General features: G+C 36.4%; 1 protein-coding gene across 3 annotated transcripts in view; it reads left to right on the top strand.

Moving 5' to 3' along the window:
* The window catches only part of RPS6KB1 (ribosomal protein S6 kinase B1), a 41342-nt gene extending 16788 nt beyond the window's left edge, over positions 1–24554 (top strand). For 2 of the 3 annotated variants that reach the window (XM_054574860.1, XM_054574861.1), the window contains exons 5-15: positions 6225–6372; positions 8473–8530; positions 9977–10077; positions 11927–12017; positions 12202–12292; positions 12795–12902; positions 13195–13257; positions 13440–13517; positions 17112–17219; positions 19641–19753; positions 20752–24554. In XM_054574860.1, coding sequence (XP_054430835.1) covers positions 6225–6372; positions 8473–8530; positions 9977–10077; positions 11927–12017; positions 12202–12292; positions 12795–12902; positions 13195–13257; positions 13440–13517; positions 17112–17219; positions 19641–19753; positions 20752–20989 — 1197 coding nt within the window. In that variant the 3' untranslated portion in view covers positions 20990–24554. Of the gene's footprint in view, positions 1–6224; positions 6373–8472; positions 8531–9158; positions 9533–9976; positions 10078–11926; positions 12018–12201; positions 12293–12794; positions 12903–13194; positions 13258–13439; positions 13518–17111; positions 17220–19640; positions 19754–20751 lie in introns of those variants that run through there. The other variant, XM_054574863.1, reaches the window with a different exon arrangement.
* The last annotated feature ends 773 nt before the right edge of the window (positions 24555–25327 follow it).

The following is a 25327-nucleotide window of genomic DNA, read 5'->3' as shown; positions in this document are numbered from 1 at the left end:
ATTAGCTTATTCTTTAAAAAATTTTTTTTAATTGATTTTAGAGAGAGAGGAAAGGAGAGAGAAACATCAATTTGTTGTTCCACTTATTTATGCATTCATTGGTTGGTTGTTGTATGTGCCCTGACCAGAGATCGAACCCACAACCTTGGCACATCAGGATGGCTCTCTAACCAACTGAGCTACCTGGTCAGGGCCAAACTTGTTCTTAAGCTCATTTTTCTACCCTGCGGTCAAAACCCATACTACTTTGAGGTTTAGGCGTATAGCACTCTCACCTTTTATCAGTCTTTTTCCCCCACTCCCAGCTCTTGTCATCCTGAGTGTATTCACTGTCCTTATATTAAATAAGTAATCAGTAGCCTAGCCTTTTAATTCTTAAATGATCTCATTTCTATTAGTTTTCACCTCCATTCCACTTCACCAGCCCCCATTGTTGTATCCTCCACCTCTGAAATATTTGGCTGAAATAGAAAAACAATTTTTTAACTTCTTTATTCCTGTAATACCTGGGCTTTGGCTCTAAGCTCTTTAGATTTTTTACCTTTCTGGCTTTTTTAATCAAGTTCTTAACCTCTTTCTTATTTCATTTTATTCTTTTTCTTTTTTAATGAATTAGCTATTTTTTAAAAATTTTTAGTTTTTATTGAATTTATGAGGGGTGACATTGTTTAATTCACTTCATTCTGAATCTAGGCTAATCAACATGATCCACTTTAGTCACTTGTTAGCTCCGTTGACCTTCTGTTCAAGAAAGTTTAATCTTAATCAATTTAGTTATCTATGCTCATTTATTCTTGTGTCTTAGCTACTGTGCATTACCGGCCGAAATCAGACGAACTTACAGATTGCTGCTGGGTCCAATTCACAATCCCCAATTCATTTGGACCCTCAGTACTCACCAAACATTTTTCTGCATATCCCTAAACAACTCCTTCCATTCTCTGTAACTGTTGGAGCCTTGACTATCCCCGCCTTGACTTCTTTTTAGCAGGCTGCTTCTCTTTGTGCTTGAGGCTGTCAGGTATGACTCCCTTTGACTTTCTGCTCTGAACTCTACCCTTAGTACCACATTAATCTGCATTTTCATCTATCTCTACTTCTTTCTCTCCATCTTAGTGGGAGATAGATTCCTCCTTCTTTCCAAAGCAAAACCCTCTCTTTATGTCTTGGATCCCATCCCTTTCTTCCTCTTCAGTGTCTTTTCTCTGCCACTCCTTTCTCTCTTATTTATATATATTCATGTCCTTGCCATATTTAGCCAAACAAATCCTTCCTTCACTCCAGATCTCCTTGTAACTTTCTTCCTCTTTGTCTTTCACAGCTGAATTTCTTGAGAAGTCATGTTTTATTCTTTTTTCACTCACCATATTTTTACTTAATGATTCCTAGTGCAATGAAACTCTTGTCCCCTAGGTCACCACCGATCTCCTAATTGCTGAATCCAATGACCTTTACATAATTCATCTTTATTTCACCTCTCTACTGCATTGAAGCTATTTGATTGCAGCATTTTTAAACACTACTTCCTTGACTTTACAAATTTTTTATCTTATTTCTTTGTCGCTCACCTCTTGACTCTCTCAGAATTACTTATTTAAAAAATTCAAACCTCCTGAACAGTTCAAATATATCTTTGAAATTTTTAAAGCTTTCCAAAGAGTTGCAAGAATAGAACAGTGATCCCCATTGTTTGCCGTATTTTCTTTGTCTGCCCCTCCCTCTCGTCATCTCCTCTCTCTGTATATGTATATTAAAAATTTTTACATTGGTTTTAGAGAGAGTGAGAGAAACATTGATTTCCCCCCCCCCCCCACTTAATTTATGCATTCATTGGTTGTTTCCTGTATGTACCTTGACCAGGGATCTAATTACATCCTTGGCTTATCAGGATGATACTCTAACCAACTGAGCTAGCCAGCTAGGGCCTATTAAAATTTTTTATTTCTTTTTTTTTGTTGTAGATATAGTGGCACTTAGCCCAGAATTTTTTTTTATCTCTATATGTATGTATTTCTGTATGTATCTCTTAAGAATAAGGGCATTTTCTTTCTTATTTTTTAAATATCCTCACCTGAGAGCATGCTTATGGATTTTTTATAGAGAGTGGGAGGGAAGGAGATAGAGAGGGAGAGAAACATTGATCAGTTACCTCTCACATGCACCCCTATTGGTGGCTGAACCTGCAACCTAGGCATGTGCCCTGATGGGGAATCAGACCCTTGATCTTTCGGTTTATGGGACGACACTCCAATCACTGGCCAGAGCTGAGGACATTTTCATAACCACAGTATAATTGTCACACTTGGGAAATTTAACATTGAAATATAATACTGCTCGCGAATTTTGAAATACATTGTCCATACTCAAACTTCCTCATTGTGTCAATAATAGAAAGCCGTTATGTTTGTTTTTACTGTTCAGGATGTTTTTTCATTTTTATTTTTTTATTTATTTTTAGAGAGGGAGGTAGGGAGGGAGAGAGGGAGAGAAACATCAGTGTGTGGTTGCCTCCTGTGTGCCCTCTACTGGGCACCTGGCCTGCAACCCAGCCATGTGCCCTGACTGGGAATCGAACCAGTGACCCTTTGTTTCGCAAACCAGCACTCAGTCCGCTGAGCCACACCAGCCAGGGCTACTGTTCAGGATTTAATCAAGGATCATACATTACATTTAGTTGTCCTGTCTGTTTAGTTTCCCTTACTCTGGATCTCCCTTTTTTTGGGGTGGGGAGAGTCTTTCATGACATTGACATCTTTCGGAAGAGTCCAGCCCAGTTGTTTTACAGTTTTCCTTAATTTGGATGTTTCATTATTTCCTCATGAAAACACTTAAGTTTTAAATTTAGGTTAAATACTTTTTGCAGGTGTGTTGTGTCCTCAGTGCATAGGCTCAGGAAGTACATTATGTCATTCTGTCCCACTATTCAGCAAGCCCCCCGATCACTTGCTTTAGGTTGTGTCCACCAGACTTTCCATTGTATAGATAGATATTTTTCACCTTTGTAATTAATAAGTGTCTGTGAAGAGACTGTATTGAGTATTCTGTCCTAATAATCTTTTACCCAATGGTTTTATCATTCATTGTTTCTTGTTCAAATTAAATATTACTATGGTGCTTATAAAATGGAGACTCTTCTCTTTTTATTTTTTCTATATTAGTATCATTCTGTAGATAAGAGGTTTTTATACTTTCTTTTTTAAATTTAATTTTTTAAGAGTCAGTATGAACATTTTCCTAGTGTTACCTATTTCTTTTGTTACTCATTTTGGTCCTCAAATTGTCCCAAATTTGCTGAAGCGGGCTCTGTTAAGATGACTTCTAAAAAATAATAATAATAGGATGTGAGGGCGATCTGGCTGCAACATCTGTCACCCCATTGATTACCAGGGTTGATTCGGCTGACCTGGCTGGCTAGGTGGGTGTCCCCTTCCTCCCTCACCGATCCACGTGCGTCCGTCCCGAAGCGGTGCGCTCGGTCAAAGAGGACGACCTTCCCAACTGGAGGAGAGGGCCGGTCTTTGGTCAAGGGTATATGAGTAGCTGTGTCCCCCTGCTAGAGCCTCCAAACAAAAATAATAAATAAAATGTTTAAGAATAATTTTTAAAAAGATGACTTCTCTGTCCTTTTAACATATCCCTTTCAATTCTTGAGGACTTCCTTATTTTTGGTACGTTAGAGTGCTTCAGGTTTGCCCCACGCATTCCCTGCCCTGCCCCACAACCTGTCATTTCTCCGAGGAACCCTGATTTCTTTCTATAGAGAAACCATACGGGTGCCAGCTATGCCCCTTGCTACTCAAGTGTCATTGTTTCTGGCTTTTGAAGCAGACAGAGCTAGAAAGTTTTTGTTTTATTTTTTTCCTTATTTATTTATTTTTATATTAAATTTATTGGGGTGACGTTGGTGGTTTTTGTTTTAAATCATGGTTTCATTTTCACATCCCTGATTCCAGTCCAGTTTTGTAGGGTTCTTCCCTCAGTCCATATTCACATCTGTCTCTCTTTACCATAGTGAAATGACTGATAATGTCAGTAAATTTACTCATTTGCTCAGTTGTACAATGTGCACATAATAATTTGAGAATTCCAATACTACTGGCAGCTACAAACCTACTAAGAGGGGTTTAAGATTTCTTGAGTATAGCATAGAAAATATAGTCAATATTTCTGTAATAACTCTGTATGGTGCCAGGTGGATACTAGAAATACTTTGTACAGTAAATGATTGTCTAACCACTATGCTGCACCTGAAACTAATACAAAATAAAAATGAATGTAAACTGTAATTGGAAAAAAAAGAAAAAAGATTTATTTGCAATATTTTGTGATGCTATGCTTACATATATGTCATTGAGTATGTAGTATAAAGTTACTTAAATATCTTTAGTCAACTGTGGTAAACTTTTCAGTGTAACAGTCGATTAAATATATGTATTTCCAAGCCTTGGCCAGGGAGCTAAGTTGATTAGAACATTGTCCCAATATGGCAAGGCTGCAGGTTTGATCCTGGGTTAGAGCACATGCAAGCATCAACTAATGAATGCATAAGTAAGTGAAACAACAAGTCAGTGTTTTTGTTTTCTCTCTCCCCATTCTTCTATCTCTCTAAAATCAATCAATAAATATATAAAATATATGTACTTCTATTGTATTCAGTTTTATTCCCCTCCCCTATCCTTGTTGATTTAGCTTTATTTTTGGAATGTATAGAACATTAACATGGTTAGGAATTAAAAAATCTCCATTTTATAATCATAGTAATATTTGATTTAGGCTGGAAAAAAAATGAATGAGAAAACCATTGAGGTGTCACTCAGAAGGTGTATCTCATTTCCTTTCCTACCTTTCTATCATCATTAGTTTTGGTTTATCTTAGTTGGGTTTTATAATTGCAGATATAAGCAGAGACATATATACATACTCTTATTTCCCCTTTCTTACACAAAAAGGTACCATACTTTGTATACTGTCATGCCATACATGCTCTTTTGCACCTTGCTTTCATAGAGACATTTCTCATTCTTCGTATAGCTTTTTTACACATCATGTAGCTAGCATATAGGTTTTCAGCCAATGTTTTATGCATGGGCATTTAGGTAGTTTCTAATGTTTCACTTTTACAGATAATATTGCAACTAATAACCTTGTGTATATGCTTTTTCATGTTACTAGAGATGCACCAGAACTTAGTCCTAGAATTTAGACTTGACATGTCCAAAACAATGCATCATTTTTTTCCCAAAACTTTTTTCTTCATGTTCATTACCTGTTATAAAGTGACACCATTGTCTATGCTATTATTTAAACAGAAACCAGGATATCACCATTTCTCCTCACATCCAGTTAGTCAGCAAATGCTAATGTGTGCCTTTACCTTGTCTTTTTTTTCAGTCTTCATTTTCTTAGATACAGGTCTGACTTCTTGCTTAATTTGCTGTACTCGCCTTCTAACTGGTCTCATTTCATTTCTTCCCTTGAACTCCACGTCGTTACTAGCACTGTCTTCCTGAAAGCCAAGTGTTTCCCTTCCTCAACATTGCTCCTCTGCCTCTAAAATATGATTCAAACACCTTTGCTTAGATGCCCAGGCCTTCAATTCCTCCTGGCCTCCACCACATCTTCTGCCTAATTTCTTTTCTAACCACTTCTAACCATACTGAACTACTTATGGAGTCACTAGACATGTCTTGTCCTGTCAAGCTTCTTTTGCACTGGTAATGCTTTTTTTATGTCCTCCACATTTTGTCTTAGTAACTTTTTATGATACAGTTTAGGTACCACCACCTCAAGGGAGGTTTCTCACCAGGTCAGAAGCAGTTCCCCTGTTCACCTTATGCTTACCTCCATTGACTTATCTCTGTTCCCTGGGACTGGAGGCTCCTATGGGCTACAGACTCCTTCTGTTAGTTCTGCTTTCTTGTTGCAGAGCCAAGAGCATAGTAGACATTCAACAATTAATGAATATATGAATAAACTTAATCTGTTTACATTTTTTAAAGAGTATCTTTAGGTTTTCATTTATTGTACATGTTCACTGCCAAAAATCCGAACAGTGCAGGTATATATAAGATTAAAGTGCCTTCCATTGATCCCTCTCTCATATTCTAGTGGTAACTATGATTAATAGTTTAATATTGGCAAGAATAGCACAAATTAGATTTTCCAGTTACTATAGAATCAAATGTCTACTATTTTGTTCTTATAGATCATCTCTTTTCCTTTAGGCAATGATAGTAAGAAATGCTAAAGATACAGCTCATACAAAAGCAGAACGGAATATTCTGGAGGAAGTAAAGCATCCCTTCATTGTGGATTTAATTTATGCCTTTCAGACTGGTGGAAAACTCTACCTCATCCTTGAGTATCTCAGCGGTCAGTACACATAGTTTGGTGTAATTATTTGCATTTGCTCCAGAAACTGGGTCAAAACATTAGTTTCCAATGGAAAAGTGCTTTTTCCCCAATGTGATCAAATATTTCTTAAAATTGACAAATACATTGACATAAGGAATTCAGATGTAACCAGATATTTCTTTTTGCAGACAAATATGGAGGAAATTTTAAAAGTTAAGTTTTTTTCTCTCATCTGTAAAATTTTATCTTATTTCCTTTGTAATCAGTTATTTAATAAAATAACAGACACCTACTTCATAGAGCCATCAAATTGACTGCATTTGGGTAAGATACTTGAATTCAAATAAACCATTAAAGTATTTCTTTCTAAACTGAAGTGGAAAACTTAGTCACAGTATTTTTTAAGATATTGAGTATTTTTGGAAATGCATCTTAAAACAAAAGTGTTTTGGTTTAATATAGCCTTACTGATAGATCAGGCAGTTCACATTAGAAGTCATCCACCTTCTCCAGAGCTTACCACCTCCTAGGGACTTGTGCTCCTCATGTCATTTCTAGATCATAGCAAACACACTTGAGTTTTCTGAAAAACAGAGCTTTCCTAATAGCATGTAATATGGAACAGAAAGCTGCAGAATTTAGTAACTTTTTTGTGACATTTTCCATTTTTTTCTTGTAACGTAATTTTGACATAATTTCAGATTTACACAGAAAGTTGCAAGAATAGTACAAACAGTTCCCACATACCCTACACCTAGATTCCCCAAGTGTTATCATTTACCACAATTGTTTTGTTTCATCCTTGTCTTTCTTTTTCTCTCTATGTATATGTATATATGTATGTGTGTATATATGTGTATATACACACATGGATACATATATAATAATTTTTTGTGAACTATTTAAGAGAGTGTTGCTGACATGATTTCCCTTTACCCCTAAATACTTTAGTGTATATTTTCTAAAATCAACGATAGTATCTTATATAACTATACTAAAATTATTAAAAATCGGACATTAACACTGATACAATAATCTCCTTAGTTTTCTTTAATCTGGAACAGTTCCTCAGTCTTTCTTTGTCACTCATGACTGATATTTTTGATGAATACAGGCAAGTTATTTTGTAGAATGCATCAGTTTGTTCTTATCTGATGTTTCAGGATTAGTTTCAGGTTATGCATTTTTGGGAGGACCATCCAAGTGACATTGTTTCCTTCTTTGTGTATCAGATCAGGAGATACCTAATATATCTATATATATCTATATATCTACATATCTATATATATATATATATATATATATATATCTTTGTATAAGGTCCTGTCTGCTGGCTTTTACCCTGGTGAGGTTTTCCCTTTGTAATTAATAAGTAGCATGAGGAGATATTTTGAAGTTACTTAAGTATTTCATCTTTCATCAAGCTTTTCACATACGGTTTTAGCATCCATTGATTCTTGCCTAAAACAATTAACTGTGATGGTTGCCAAGTGATTTTTCTTATTCCATCATGCCTCCTTCATTTATTATTTGGCATTCAGCTGTAATGAAGCGCTTTCCCATCTCTCCCGTTTAAAAAATGTACTTATCTAAGATTTATCTATCTGTTCATTGATTTATACCACTGTGGGCTCATGGATTCTGAGATTATTCAATGGGATATAACTCTTATCATTTATTTTGATACTTAAAATATGTCATGCTTTTTACAAGGTTGCTGCCATTTTATTCTAGTCTAAGAGTTATGAGACTATGGGTATTCACTAATTTGCAAGGGTGGTTTTAATTACATACTAACATTTTTCTACTTATGGGTAAAGTATTAAGGAAGCTTTAATCAAGATTTCTTTTTAACTTGGGTCTGGAACTTATAAATATTTTTAAGTATATAGATATAAAACCTAGAATTCCAATATTTACATATTTCATATGAGAGTGGGAACACTGCTAAACATAGAACCCTGAGGACTTAGTTAAACCTATAATTTTTAGAATCTGTTTTATTGAGGAGCTGATGTCTTTTAATTATGGTTAAAAGGAAAGCACAGACCTTCTCATTAGAAATGGGTTGAAATAAAGATTGTTTTATTTTCTAATGTCTTTTCTGTTTATTTACAGGAGGAGAATTATTTATGCAGTTAGAAAGAGAGGGAATATTTATGGAAGACACAGCCTGGTAAGTGAAATTTCTGTGGTTGCATGGATCCAGGTAATGATTTATATAATTACAAGCAAAGCCTTATTCCCACTGTGGGCAGCCAAATGATTCAGATAATTGTTCTGGAGCCAGTCAGTCACTCAGGACTTAGAGGGGGAGAAGCAGCTTTGCAACTGGGCAGCTATTGGAGGTCACATCATTCCTTTGCCTCCAGGCCTTGGGTGGAACGCTCTTCACGCCACTTCCTAACAGAACCATTCTCACTGGGGCTTTCTTTCCTTGAATTGGTAAGCTGCTTGCCTTGGTTGTGGGTGAGTGTGATTTTCCAGTGAAACTTTATGTGTGGAACAATGGAAAATATCAGCAATCATCTTGTTTTTTTTAGACTTTCCAGTTCCCAAGGTGCAGTCTTAGGGAGGTGATAAGCCTACACATATCTGTGGATTGATTCTGTGACTAGGATGGGATCTACCCTCCTATTTCTTAAGATGGCATCTGCTTCAGATTAAAAATATACGCATCCTTTTGTGAGGTGATAGTATTGGGTAACAATAAATCAGTTTATCCTACACATTAATTGAATAGAAAACACTTAAATGTTTTTTCTACCTTAATTACCAAACTGCATTCCATTGTTTAATTTCAGGCCTTTTCTAACACAGAAGCTGCATTTAAGAGCCTTAGGGATGAAGTGCCCTTTTTTGGAGGAGGCTCTCTGAGCCATGTTGGAGGCTGTTTGTGGTCGTGCTGGCTGTGAAACTGCCTCAGTCCTCTAGGACACACCCTCTCCATCCTGGAGTAATCTGCAGGATTGCAACATTGTTATGCAGCCAGTATTGCAGTGCCTTGTGCTTTTCGAATCCAGACAGGGTTGACTCAGCCCTTTATTCTTTTGAGGTAGATAAATTTGAGTGTCACACAGTTTATAGTTGTGGGCTGTCTGGCAAGAGGGAGGGCAGATACTGTGGGCATGTACTGTGTATAAATGTGCAGCTGTATTAAGTAAGGGATGAGTGGGGTTCTAAGGGTCAGGTAATGAGATATCCTCAGCAACTAAGGTTTGCTCTTTGAGAATAATAAAATTCTTATTTCCTATGGGATTTTAAATTGGGGGTGGGTGGGAAAAATTTGCTTTGATCTGGACGACTAGTGGCCTAGTTCCTACACAGACAGAACAAAACATGACCAATAACAGTTTGGCATATTCTGGACTTCTTTGCAATTTTAGCAATATGTTCTGATGATGAAATAAAACATTTATAGTTTCACTAAATGAGTGAAATATGTCTCCATGCCTTTCGGCAGCATCCTATGCCATCTCTTCCTCAGTATTTCCCCCACTGCCCCCCACCACTAATTTGGTCTTCGGTGCATGTCTGTTTCTTCCAAGGTATTTTGCTCCATACATAAACTGCTTTGAGTCTATTACTCTTTTTAATTTTATTAAATCACTTTTGTTTCCAGCTTTTACTTGGCAGAAATCTCCATGGCTTTGGGGCATTTACATCAAAAGGGGATCATCTACAGAGACCTGAAGCCGGAGAATATCATGCTTAATCACCAAGGTGGAGATATACTGTAAACAATTCTGTAGTGAATAATCACCCTAGAACCTCCCACACAGGTCATGGCCATTTTCCAAGTCCCATAGTCATGTGTCTATTACTGTATACATTTCTCCATCAGAATTTATGGCATCATTATACTTTTTGAGATTTAAATATTAGGTATTTATGTTTGATTTATGGTATTTATTTATGGAATTTATCGTTAAAGGGAGTTGAGGATAACTGGCCCCTCAACTGCCTTTTTAAATTTAACTTTTTAGCTTTTCACTTTTTAGAAATCCTTACATAAAATGTGGGGAGCCAAAGCCAGTCCAAACACAAATTTTGGTTTATTCCTTAAATTGGAAAGTGAGTCTTAACTTTACATAATGAGTTTTCTTTAATGATGAAAATAGATAATTATAAGAAGCAATACTGTTTATGATCATTTTTATTCTATAAAAAAGGACAGGCTTAGAATTGAACCAAAATAATTATGTGACTTTGGAAATAAAATGTTTAGTAGGCATGAGTTTATTTTTGCTGTACATTTGTGACCACGAATGTAAAAATCAGACATTAATATTCTGTACAGCTATAGGTCCAGCAAAGTGGGCTTTGATTTTAATCGCATCCTGCTACCAACAGTTCAGTTCGTATGAGAGTAATCTAATCTGGGCTGGGTTGACTTGGCAGTTCACTCACACTTCAAAGGAGCAACCAGCTAACCAGGGTATCTGGGGGGCTGGTAGCAGCTGCTGATCCTTAGATGTCTACAAAATGATGCACAAGGTAGTTAACAGTTTTAAATTCTTGGGCAAAAAATGGTGTGTGGACAACTAATGCCTGTATGTATAAATGTTTCAAACTGTGCTTTATTCTCTCCCCTTTTCATTTTTTTTTTAAAGGAGAAATACTATGTTTAACCAAGTACATCATGGGAATATGTATATTACCCCCCTCCCAGTTCTTCACCCATCCCCCAAACATGGATACTGATTCAGAATTTATAAGGCAAAGGATATAAATAGGGAAGTGATTAGTTAACTTGTTTGATTGATAAGCTTGGGTGTGTCAACTTGTTCTGTGAAAATAGAGGTTGTATTTCTTCTGTGTCAGATTGAAGTACATATTTACATTTGAATAAGTAGGCCATTGCCTTTCCTTTTTTCTGAAATAAACCTGGAATAGTAGGATCCTTGGGGTTGTTGATCCACTGAATATCTAATGACAGTTGAGTAAAGCTGAACTTGAAATGTTCTTTGTGTACGGTGGTAAATTTATCAGTTTCTGAATCTGAGATGATGGTCCCATGCCATGTAGCAATTTCATTTCTGTTTATGAACTGGTAGCGTACTGGCAGAATGAGCCAACTTGTTATAGTGACTTTCTGAGACCATTTTAAGAACTGTCAAGTCACAGTTCACTGTGATAAAAACTGTATATTTGAAGTATGGTGTCACACCTTTGTTTAAAAGATGTAGAATATCTTTATTAGGGTCTGTGCATTCAAACCAGACTTAATCAAGTTTTCCTGGGAATTACTTTCTCAGGATGGTAGAGGATTCTAGGTATAGGTAAAGCAGGAGCCTTAGACAAACTGTTTCACTCTTTATCTTTATTTTCCTTTTTCTAGATAGATAATATCATTGGCAAAAGATGATTCTGCCCTAGTCTTAAAGAGTTAATTAACATTCTCATTTTATGGTTGGCACCTCACAGGTTCTTGACATCTTGAAAAAAAAAAAAAAAAAGTAAAGCAGAAAAGAGTTACGTGGAAGGATAGATTGTTATTTTGTATGATATATTCAGACACTGCATATACTTAGAATTCTCAGAATAACCATGCTATAACCTTTCATTGTAGGTCATGTGAAACTAACAGACTTTGGACTATGCAAAGAATCTATTCATGATGGAACAGTCACACACACATTTTGTGGAACAATAGAATACATGTGAGCTGCATGTTGAAAGAAATATAACTGGTTTGGGGGTAATAGCTATCTTTTATCTGGTTTAAGTAATAATGTGCTAAATTTTCTGTAGCATTATTTGGCTTCATATTTTGTATTTAAAATTCTTACTCAGATGATATGCAAATGGGTGAATTTTTTAGGCATATTGTTTTTCTCATTGTAGGGCCCCTGAAATCTTGATGCGAAGTGGCCACAATCGCGCTGTGGATTGGTGGAGTTTGGGAGCACTAATGTATGACATGCTGACTGGAGCAGTAGGTGCACAGTTAAAAGCTACACGTATTATGTATGGTCTGTGCTGAGTAGTTGCTCAGTCTTTGTAGCAAGAGACCTTTCCTGTGCTTCTTGAAAATATTACCAATGGAGTTATTTTTAAAAATGTAGCACTAAAAATGCTTTTCTAGTAAGTAATATGGGCCCTTATACTTTCAAAAACATCTTCATTTAAATTATCTTTGTCATGGCAGTCCTTTGAAATAGATATAAAATAGATACTGCCCTTATTTTATAAATGGAGAAAATGAAGCATAAAACCACATAGATCACTGATTATCACACAAAGTTAATGGTGGAAACTCAGTTCCTCCCAGGACATTGCTATTTCCTCTGTCTCGTTTAAAAACTACAGGTCTTTTGCAGTCCCCATATCACAGCACACATTTCTGATCTCTCTGTATCATTGACTAATTCAGGAAATGGATAATTCTGTTACTTAAATTTGATATGCTAATTTTTCTCACTCTCTTCTACTCTTAGCCCCCGTTCACTGGGGAGAATAGAAAGAAAACGATTGACAAAATCCTCAAATGTAAACTCAATTTGCCTCCCTACCTCACACAAGAAGCCAGAGATCTGCTTAAAAAGGTAGGTTCTTAAATAGGCACTGAAAACATAAGCCTCAACTACTAGGATTTAAATAGAATTCAATATACATTTTGAATAAAGAATCATGCATGGATATTGTATGAAAAAGCCTACAGTTTTTGTAGGGAAAGTACAAATTTGTTTAAAGATTTCATTTTCTTTTTATTTCCAAATAATATTTAATAGTAATTAATAAATCCTATTTTCCCAAGGCAAAATAGACAGGCAAATTCTATAAAGAAACTCAGTTTGGCTAAGGAAAGTTCATCAGTGGTTTTCTTTCTTCCTAAAGCTGCTGAAAAGAAATGCTGCTTCTCGTCTCGGAGCTGGTCCTGGGGATGCTGGAGAAGTTCAAGTAGGGATTGGCGTGCTTGGTGGTTTGAGGGGAAGATAATGCTGATTTTATGTATTTGCAAAGGTTGTATGTAGTTGCTTATAACTATAGCTCATTTTGTATTGGTGACTTCAGGCAGGCAGTTGTCAACCCTGTGAAGTCTATTCCCCTTCACTGTTCTTTCTGCTCGTTTTTTTTCCTAGGCTCATCCATTCTTCAGACATATTAACTGGGAAGAATTGTTGGCTCGGAAGGTGGAGCCCCCCTTTAAACCTCTGTTGGTATGTATACAGGAAAGCATATGATTTGAGGGTCTTGGTACTTTTTTAGAAAGAGAAATCTCAGGGCAGTCAGAAACATTTATTAACAGTTTAATAAACTTTGGTCTATCCTCTCTTCTCTTCAGAATCTCTATTTTGTAGTCTTTTCAAGAATTCTTGCTCACATGGGGTAGCTCAGTTGATTAGAGCATCATCCTGATATGCCAGGGTTGCAGGTTCAATCCCCAGTCAGGGAACATAGGCGGGGGTGGCGGGGGGCCAGTAAAAACCAGAATTACCTCCTGCAGGGCAGGCCCCTTGAAGTACAGGCTCCCCTTGCTGGGTGAGTATTCTAGGAACCCATCTGTATCAGTGTGCCAGGGGCGTTGTTGTGAGAGGCTGCTTTTAGCTTCAGTGAATTTTTTTTTAAGACTCTTTCAGTGTGTTTGTCCATTTCATGATGGGTAATTTACAGGTGCACCTGCCCACCCTGCGGCTGGAGTGTTCAGCATTTTTTGACCAATAAACAGCATGAGTCCCATGTCCCACCCTCCCTATTCACTCAATCTCACCCTGAATGACTACTTTTTGTTTCCCTGGTTGAAAAAAAGTCTTTAAAGGGAAATGTTTTGCTGATGAGGAAGAGGTGAAACAAGAAGCAGCAGAAGCACTAACAGTCGTTGAAATCAACGAATTCAAAAACTTTTGAGCAGTAGAAAAAAGGTCTTGATAGGTGTATTCCATCAAATAGAGAGTACTTTGAAGCTGACTAAAGTTTAAACATGTAAGAATAAATACACAATTTTTTATAAATAAATTCTGATTTTTGGGGGGATCCCCCTTGTACAAGAATCAACCAGTGAATGCATAAACAAGTGGAACAACAAATCAGTGTTTTTCTCTCACTTTCCCCCTTCTCTTTTCTCTCTAAAATCAGTCAATCAATTAAAAGAACTCCTGCCAATGGCAATTGATGACTATTAACTATTTTTAAGTTGTTTGCCTAAGGCAATTAAATATTTCAAGTACTTGGGGCTTTTTTTTGGTTTGTTTTTTGCTTTTGCTTAATTCAGTCCTATTATAAATTTGATTTTCCTGGGAATTTTTTTCTTCAAAATATAGCATATGTATTTTCTCAGGATTGCAGCAACAGGGTACCGCTGGCTTAACCTGCAGATACTACTATTGTCACAGCCCTGGAGGCTAGAGATCTGAGATCGAGGTACTGGCAGAGTTGGTTCCTTTTGAGGGCTGTGAGAGAATTCTGTGCCATGTTTTTCCCCTAACTTCTGGTAGTTAGCTGGCAGTCTTTGGCATTTCTTGGTTGATAGGCTCATCACCTGATCTCTGTCTTCATGTTCACATGGCACTCTCCTTGTATGCAGGTCTGTGTCCGAATTTCCCCTTTTTATAAGGACACCAGTTATGTTGAATTAGGATCCTCCCCACTCTAGTATGATTTCTTCTTAACTAATTACATCTGCAATGACTCTTATCCCAAATAAGGTCACAGTCTGAATTACTGGGGGTTAGAACTTCAACATATGAATCTTGGGGGCATGCAGTTCACACCATAGCAATATGTTTATGAGTAAATGAGTTAGGGTCTTAGCTCTTGTCTCTCTTCCACCTCAGAATTTAAGAAAATTCAGATTTTCTATTTCTTGGGATGAAGATAGAAGGGGAGGATAATGATGATTATTTTGGTCCTTGGAGCACAAGGTGACTTGCTTTAAAATTTGAACATATATAATTGTAAAGAGGATAATTAACCTTTGTACCAACTGCCCAGCTTCAAAAATTGTCAGACGACCTTTTTGAAACATAAACATAACCACCATGCTATCATCACCATTAAAAAGCTGACAGTTCCCTTAGTTGTTTCTTTTTTTATTCCCGTTAGTTAGTTTCAGTAAGATTCCATCAAGGCCTGCACAGTTTTGTTATTGTGGCTGTTAGGTCTTTTTCCATCTATAGACATCCTCTTTTAATTCTGCTCTTGAGGACTTACTGAAAAAACTGGCCCGTTTGTCCTGCAGGGTTCCTGACGTTTTGATTTTGCTGATTTTAACACCATAGTGTCATTGACCCATGTTCATCTGTGCCCTGCATTTCTAAAAACTGGTGGTTAGATTTAGAGGCTTGATCTGATTGAGATTAAACTTTTGATGTTGTATATTTTGATCAGGAGATATAATGTGTATTTGTATTTCTTTTAGTGATCATTGGTCATTGTGTACTCAGCCAGGGTCAGTATACCAATATCCTGAACAAGTTGTCACAACTTGAGAAAGGAGTGCTATTGGTCCCCAGGGGCAGAAGCCAGAAACGCTGCTGAATACCCTATAATGCACAGAATAGCCCCCTACAACAAGAATTATCAGGCCCAAAATGTCAGTAGTGCTGAGGTTGAGAAACTCTGGCCTAGTTCCAGGATTTCATTAGGGGTTTGCAAAATTGTCTCACTCTAATACTGCTATTCATTCTTTATTTATTAGCTGGAATTCTTCCAAAAGAAGAAACTTTATATCAGTTGTTTGGTTACCTGAGGTACAGTTCCTATAGGAGGGGCAAGATGTGCTTGTTTTTTTCTCAGTTTTCAAAATAATAAATAGTTTCCCAGCATCTTCCAAAATTGACCAATGAATCATGTACTGTTTAAAAAGATTTGTTTTAAGATTTTATTTATTTATGTTTAGAGAGATGGGAAGGGAGGGAGAAAGAGGGAGAGAAACATCAATGTGTGAGAGATACATTGGCTGTCTCTCTCATGCCCCCAACCAGGGACCTGGCCTACAACCCAGGCTTGTGCCCTGAAGTGAACCTGTGACCTTTTGGTTCATAGGCTGATACTCAGTCCACTGAGCCACTGCAGCCAGGGCTCATGTAATTTTTTATTTAGTATAATTATGAACTCATGCCTTTTAACATATTTATGTTTTAGTCCATTGCATTTTTTTAAAGTTGGTGTTCAGCTTTGTCCATCTTTGGACACTGTGTGCTTAAGCATGTTGGTTCTTGAGGTCTTTTGACATAACCACATATTCTGGTGTACCAGAGAAAAGGATTAAAGAAACTGATCTGGTCGTGTGATTTAGGCAAAAATATTCTTTCACAATAAAATACACTCATGCAGAGTAGCTTATTACTTTTGCTCCTCAAGAAATTTAAAGGAATGAAATAAGCTATGGAAAGAAACTTTAACTAGAGTATCTTTCAAGTGAGATTTTTTTTTTAAAACTCTGCTTCAGTAGTTATTAGGTTCATTTCAAACCCGCAGCAACCAGCAGAGCAAATTCTCTCTAAAAAGGGATGTAGCCAGTGGACTAGGAACACTGAAGCCTTGTGACTGCAGAAGAGTCATACTCAAATTTTTAATAGCAATGATAACTGTACTAAAATCTATTTAATATATGTTTAAAATTTGAGGATATAATTTGCCCTTTGATAGTCTCCACCTCCATTTATTCTTCAGTCTGCGCCTGCTGTGACTGTCCTGTTAGTGCAGTCAGACCCTGTGAGACAGCTCCATCTACAGCCTTCTCTCATGTATGTAATGCATTTGGTATGTATAATATAGACCATTCATCATTTTCTAATAATTTTTTTATAAAGCAATCCGAAGAGGATGTGAGTCAGTTCGATTCAAAGTTTACACGTCAGACACCTGTTGACAGCCCGGATGACTCAACTCTCAGTGAAAGTGCCAACCAGGTCTTTCTGGTAAGTGACAAAATTTCCATGTAGCTGTGGGAAATTTACATATGACAATGGGTGCTTTTCAGTAAGAAAATTCAGTTTGCTCGCTTTGCAGTTTCATGTAGACAACCTGAGGTGCTATTTTTTTAAGTTCTCACCTTAATAACTTATTGATGTTAGAAATTGATTCTCATTACCCAGCGTTGTATTTTAGCAATACAGTAGGCGTGTGTGGTTCTTCAGAGTGTGTGGTTCCTTTTTTGGATAGGCCGCTCACTGACTTAAGGTGATGTTTGGCTCAGCATCTCAACTGAAAGCCACACGACTGTAGCAGTAAGAAAAGAGTTCACTGTAACTATTTCCTGAGGCAGACTTTTGGTACCCTTAACGCAGGACTTTAGAGGGGTTTTAACCTGCTGATTGTGACTACTTAACATCAAAATGCATAGGTTCGTATGTGAGAGTTAATAAATTAATCTTCATTGGTGAAGTATCTGTGTTGATTTAGACCTTGCCTCCTCAGATAGAAAAGCAAAGATTTTAGATTTTGGTCCACAAAAGTGATAGATTTATATCTGATAACCATCATTGCCTATTATTTTGCTTAAGTATTACATATGCTTATGTTTATTACTATATTTATGTATCACATAAACATGTACTTTTTGTAACCTTTGTTTCCTTTGTCATTTGTCATTATCCTCTGTCATTTCTTTTTGGACCTTTGGAGAGAATGGAATATGGGGAAAGAAATCATGTGGAAGTTGTTTCTTTTTCCCTGTTTCTCTCCAGGTTTACTGGATTTGTCACTAACTTTATTCTAAAACTTTTTTTGTACTGCTCACAGTATAACACAAAGTAATGTATATTTGGGGGAAGGGTAAATTCTAAAGTTAGCATGGAATGCAAAATTGTGTATGGTCAAAATTACTCTTACAGCATCATAGTACAGTATGGCTTTGAGTAAACAACATTGAATAGAAATAATTCTATAAACATCATCATATAGGGATATAAGGAGAGAATATATATGCAAAATATAAGCTTACAGTATTTTTAATGACATAAGAGATGAAAGATGAATGCATATTGGTAAATTTATGTCTTCATTATACAAAGTCTTTGTCTTCCCCTTAGCAAAATATCTTCTGTTCAGTTAGGGGAGTAGGCATGATTCATTTTAATTGTGGCCTTGCTTTATTTTCAATTATGATGTGGAATTTATACCTTTAATTTAATACGATGACCTTTTCCTCAACTGGGTGTTGCAGAGTTTCAACTAGTTTGACACTTTTCCCTGCACAAAAAACAGTCTAGAAACATCTTACTCAGCTAAAAATAAATCCAGAGTTGTGGTAGTAAAAGTTATATAATTAAGTTTTCATTGTCAGTTAAAGTATTGTTGAGCTTTTCATAATTAATTAAATTGGCTAACTAAAGAACAACTAATTTGTTAGGTTTAGCCAAATTCTGTACATAAAGCAGCTCTCTTTAAAAAAGTAAAAAATAGTTAAATCCACTTACCTGGAGATTGGGGTTGTAGAAACTTTTTTTCAATAAATATTTAAGTTCCTATCATAATTTTAAAGGAAATTCAAAGATGATTAAGGCACAGCCTATTCCTCTTGGTAGTTACAGCTTTTGCCCACTAGAACATGTAGGGAAGTGTCCTCTGAAGCCCACACATGGCTGTCACAAAGCATATGCTCTACAGAATTGCACCTCGCTCTTTAGGACTTCATCCAGAATGTTACTGAGTCTTTTTACTGTAATTTATAATGTCTACTCATAGATGACTAGACTCATAAATAGATGGGAAGATGGGCATTGAACATTGATAGCAAGAGAAATGATAGTTGGGAATCTAATAGCAAGGTCCAAGAAAGAACTAAAGCTAACAAAACTGTGTATTTCCTATTACAGTGGAGGTTCACAGTGCTGACCCTTATTCATCAAGAGTACCAAATCTAAATCTATTCAGTCACTGGGGTAAAACCAGAAAAATCACGCGTGCCAAGTCTGAGAATTCTATTTTTACTTTGGTCTAATAATGGGAAACTGCTTTGGGGGTGATAATCTTAGGTGCTTATAGGGATGTGGCATGGCTAGAAACACTAGAGCTTTCTTTGCATTTATCTTGGTATTTAACATGTTTATGTGGAGCCTACATGTACCTGTTTTGTTCTACTCCTTTCAGTCAAGTAGGATTTTGTTTGCTGGCATATGGGGCTCAGTAGAAATTCTGCTTTCTTAAGGTCTGTGCCTCAGGAAATGTCTGGACAGAAGTTAACAGGTGTGAAGAGAGATTGAGGAGATGGGAGAGTATACGGATTAGTGATTTTGGGTGTGCATGATTGTGTTAGAGTGTTAGAGACACTAGACAACCATATTTGCTTGATGCGTATGACAAACAACCTTCTGTAGTCCACCGTTACTGTCTTTCAGGGTTTTACGTATGTGGCTCCATCTGTGCTTGAAAGCGTGAAAGAAAAGTTTTCCTTTGAACCAAAAATCCGATCACCTCGAAGATTTATCGGCAGCCCACGAACACCTGTCAGGTATTCAGACTTTGTTATTTTCACCTTTAAAAAAAAACAAACAGAAGAGCACGCCTTAAGAAATTTATGCCAAGTTACATAAATGAAAGATCTGGCATCATATTATCTTTGGTTGACATATAAGCACAGCATCTGTACCTTCTCATGTTGTAAGTGACTAGCCTGTATGAGTCTGTGATGATAAGCTATATAGTTTACCTTCCCTCCTTAAAGTAGCCGCTGCGGTGGCAGCTGTCCTCTTTCCCCAGTCGGTCAGCTCCTACTGTGTACCAGGGGCTGTGCTGCGCTGCCTGCCAGGGCACATGATTAGCCCAGGTACTGCCCATGTCCTGAGGAAGCTTAGAATTTAGTGAGAACGAGCCACAATAAACAAAAAAGGAAATACAAGAAATATGTAATTGTGAGTAGTGCCAAGTGCTGCATGAAAAAAAAGAGAGTATGGTGGTAGACAGCAAAGGATAACAAGGGGGCTCATGTTCATGGTGGTCCGGAGAAAGGCCTCTGTGGTGAGGTAACATCTAAGAATGGGGAGTAGGAGCTAGCCATACAAAAAATAGAAGTGCAAGGGTGTTACAGGTATAAGAACAGCTCTCACAGAAGCCTTGAGGGAGGAAAAAATTTGGCCTTTTCTTGGAAATGAAAGGGAGGTCTGTGTTCCTGAAGGGCGGTGAGTGAGGAATAGGGCAAAGCTTTGGAGAAGTATTTTATTTTAAATGCAATGGGAAGCTGTTTTAAGAAGGGGAGTAAATTTTTTTTATTTAAGTATCATTGAAAGTTTTACAAGGGCAAGTGTAAAGATAAGAGACCAGTTGGGACACTAGCAGTTAGTCTAGGGAGAGATGGCTCAACTTTTGCCTTTGTGCTAATCCACCCAAAAATAAAATTAAATGAAAATAAATGTCATATTACCCCCATTTCCTCTAAATGTAAAGGAAATATTTTTTTGTTGTTGAGATAATCCTCAGACCAATGAATGATAGCTCTTCATTGTCTTAAAGCCCAGTCAAATTTTCTCCTGGGGATTTCTGGGGAAGAGGCGCTTCAGCCAGCACAGCAAACCCTCAGACGCCTGTGGAATACCCAATGGAAACCAGCGGGATAGAGCAGATGGACGTGACGATGAGTGGGGAAGCTTCAGCCCCGCTTCCCATACGACAGCCGAACTCCGGGCCATACAAAAAACAAGCTTTCCCCATGATCTCCAAACGGCCAGAGCACCTGCGTATGAATCTATGACAGCGATGCTTTTAAAGAGTTTAAGGCAAAAAAGGTGGGAGAGGATTTATGAGTTCCTGCAGGGTGAAACAATAAGGCTGGACATGACAGTCTCAAAGAGTCAGTGTCATTACACAGAACACTCTGGACAGAGGGAAAAATAAACCTGGATTTTTAAAAATCAATCAATGGTGCAAAAAAAAAACAAAAACAAAACTTAAGCAAAATAGTATTGCAGAACTCTTAGGCACATCACTTAATTGGTTCCTAGCGACATCTTCTCAACCTTATCAAGGATTTTCATGTTAATGGCGCAAAACTGACAGTATTAAGGGTAGGGTGTTGCTTTTGAATCACTGTTGAGTTCTGATTGTGTCGAAGAAGGGTTATCCTTTCATTAGGCAAAGTATGAAATTGCCTGTAATACTTGCAACCAAGGACAAATTAGCATGCAAGCTTGGTCAAACTTTTTCCAGCAACATGGAATCAAAGACAAAAGAAACTTATCAATTGATGTTCTACGTGCAAACAACCTGAATCTTTTTTTTATATAAATATATATTTTTCAAATAGATTTTTGATTCAGCTCATCATGGAAAACAGCCCAAACTTTAAAATGCGAAATTATTGGTTGGTGTGAAGAAAGCCAGACAACTTCTGTTTCTTCTCTTGATGAAATAATAAAAATGCAAATGAATCATTGTTAACCACAGCTGTGGCTCGTTTGAGGGATTGGGGTGGACCTGGGGTTTATTTTGAGTAACCCAGCTGCAATACCTGTCTGTAATACTAGGGAAAAAAAAAATCTATTTAATCATTTCTATTTGCAGTACTGCTATGTGCTAAGCTTAACTGGAAGCCCTGGGCTGGGCATAAGTTGTATGTCCTACATTTCATCCTTGTCCTGGGCCTGCATTGCACTGGAAAAATATCGCCACCTGTTTCCTATGCCAGTATTTGGTTCAAGACGCCAAATGTGTTCAGCCTGTGGCTGAGGAAGGACAGAAGAGAGTCAGGATAAAATGCATACTGAGGGCGGCAGAGCGAGGGAAATAGGGAGACCCAGGGGAAGAGGGTGTTGCCGTAGTCCACTCTCTATGTCTAAACTCTTTACAGCAAATTGGTAAGGTTTTAAGTTTTACTTTTTACTGTTTTTGCTGTCTACCTTCCTTACATTTTTTTTCCTCAACAGTTTTAAAAGGGAAAAACGTTCTTTTCTCCTATACTGGGGCTACATTTTTTGATTGTAAAAATATTTGATGGCCTTTTGATGAATGTCTTCCACAGTGAATAAGAAAACTTAGTGGCTTAATTTAGGAAACATGTTAACAGACATTATGTTTTTGAAATTGTAACAAAATCTTCGTAAGTGATTTACCAGTACACAGAATAAAAATAAAAGTAACTTTACCTTTCTTAAATACTTCCTGCCTTAAAGAGAGCATTTCCATGACTTTAGCTGGTGAAAGGGTTTAATATCTGCAGAGCTTTATAAAAATGTATTTCAGTGCATATTGGTATAATAGATGATCATGCAGTTGCAGTTGAGTCTTAATCACCTCTTTTTGTCTTTTATAATGTCTCTAGTCTGAGTGTGCAAAGTCAATTTATAATATTTTGCAACCCTACAGTTTTTTTTTTAAATAGATGCTGCTTGCTATGTTCTCCAAACTTTTTTGAGCCATAGGATCCAAGCCATAAAATTCTTTATGCATGTTGAATTCAGTCAGAAAAGAGCAAAGCTTTGCGTATTTAAATGGGAATTCAAGTGAGATGAGATGAAATCCTATGACATTAAGCAAAAACAAATCCATGAAAAATGATTGGAAATATATCTTTTCAATTGTGGCAATAAATGAAAGAGTCGGCAACAGTTCATCTTTGGACAGAAAACGTTTTTTTTAATCACTCCTTGTAATACCCCCTTTTCCCATTATTGTAGGAGCCTACCGAGAACTTTATAACTCTAGCTAATGAATTAGTAGCTACTATAATGATAAGGGCAGAAATTATATTTAAAGTGCAGATTTTTGTATAGGCTCTATTTCAGACTGTAAATGGCTTGTGATACTGATACTTGTTTTCAAATGTATTTACTAATTGTGTTGACTGCCTGACCAAATTCCAGCAAAATTTTTACACCAAAATATTCCTTCTCAGTCCTATTTGCTACTAACATTTGCACTGTGATTGGCTGGCTATAAACACCCCATAGTTAACCATTTTCATAATTAATACTGCTAGCAATAGTGGCAAATACTGCAACTTTTCTGCATAAAAAGCATTAATTGCACATCTATCATCCACACAAATACAGCTTTCCAAGTTAACATGAAGGGAAGTTAATTTCCTATGCTGTGGCAGGTTTATTGAGAAATTGTGTTTCATAAATGGTTATCCCTGCTGTGACTGTGAAAACATGTCAAGTGCCACTTTAGTGTCACAGACAGAAAGCACACACCTATGCAATATGGCTTGCCCTATATTTATTTGTAAAAATCCAAGCATAGTTTAAAATATATAATGTCAATATTACTAGTCTTGAGTTTCTAAGAGGGTTCTTTATGATTCTTCCAGGTAAGTGTATAAAAGAGATTAAGTGCTTTTCTTTCATCACGTATTTTCTTTAAAATCAGCTATTACAGGATATTTTTTAATTTTATATACATGCTGTTTTTTAATTAATCACTGAGAACTGAAGTTTACTAATTTTGATTTTATAAGGTTTGTAGCATTACAGAATAAACTGGGATTTATAAACCAGCTGTGATTAACAATGTAAAGTATTAATTATTGAACTTGAACCAGATTTTTTAGAAAATTATATTCTTTTCCCCTTTATGGTCTTAACTAATTTGAATCCTTCAAGAAGGATTTTTCCATACTATTTTCTTGAGATAGAAGATAATGAGGGTGGGGTAGAGGAGAATGCATGTATGATGCTCCATAAATTCAACATTCTTTAAGTAATAAATGATTATAAACAAGATTCATCTTCAATAGTGTTAATATACTGAGCCTTGGATTTTATATTTAATATAGGACCTAACTCTTTTGTTAACTCAGACATATGGTTCCTAGCTTACAAGGGCTAGATCTAAGATTATTCCCATGCAAAATGTTGAATTTATGAAGAATGGAATTAGAGACTTTGAAAATGGTTAATTTCTCAAATAATAACATCAATGTCTAAACATATACCTTTTTTCATAGGAGTAGACAGTAGCAAGCTGGACAGTTATAAAATTGTCATACCATAACCTGTGGTCTCTTGCTGATTGACATAAAACTTTCCTTGTGTGATTAATTCACCACTACAGCACAAATATTATCTCAGTGGATTATCTGAAATAACACCTGAAAGATCGGTTCATCTGTGTTTGCTCTTTAAACTATTATTTTTTCTTATCCAAAGTTGGCTTTGCATCTATCAGAGTAAATAAATTCTTCAGCTGCCTTATTAGGAGTGCTATGAGGGTAACACCTTTTCTGCTTTTCATCTTGTATTTAGTTTACTGTATTAAGTATTTGATTTCAGATTGAATGAATGTAAATAGAAATTAAATGCAAATTTGAATGAACATAATATAGAAGTGATTTTTTATTATTATCCTAAGATAGGGAGAAATAACTATCAGGTGCACAAATAGTTTCAATAATTTTTTTCATTAACATGCCAGATATGTTCAGGTTCTCACATTTAATAAACTACAGTTGACCCTTGAACAACATGGTTTGAATTGCACATGTCAACTTACACGCAGAAATTTTTTCAATAAATACGTTTGGCCCTCCATATCTGTAGATGCAGAAGGCTTATTACAGAATCAAGTTATATGTGGATTTTGACGGGGGTTGGGGAGGTGGTGATGGTGCCCCTAATCCTCACATTGTTCAAGGATCAACTCTACTACATATGTGAGGAATGACATTTGTAAAACTCTGCTGAGAAATTGCAGCTACTTAAAATATTGAGTACTGGTTTTATCTATTAATATTACACATCTGTGATTTCCAAGTTGAACTGGTAGCTTATTTTTAAAAAAGCTCATGTGAAAAGTTATATGAAAGCTAGCCTCACATAAAAACACTAGGAATACTTTCTTATGCTAAGTCAAGTTTGTTCGGTTGTCAACTACATTTGATTATTTGATGTGTAAACTACAAAATAATGTGCACAAATTTGTTTTTAACTGTCTCAAACTGACTTGACTTTATAAAATATACAGTGGTGACTCTTAATGCTGATGAAACAATCTTTAAGAAGGTGTTATCTGAATTCACAGTATAGATGGGTCTTTGAATTCTTATTCCCATTTTTGAGGTGAAGGAGTAGAAGTAAAAAAATGCTTCCATTTC

This window comes from Pteronotus mesoamericanus, unplaced genomic scaffold (genome assembly GCF_021234165.1).
Source record: "Pteronotus mesoamericanus isolate MK-2021 breed Mesoamerican mustached bat unplaced genomic scaffold, CSHL_Meso_final contig_269, whole genome shotgun sequence".
NCBI classification, from domain to species: Eukaryota; Metazoa; Chordata; class Mammalia; order Chiroptera; family Mormoopidae; genus Pteronotus; species Pteronotus mesoamericanus.
The sequence above is the reverse complement of the archived record's forward strand: the minus strand, read 5'-3'. Positions and strand labels throughout refer to the sequence as shown.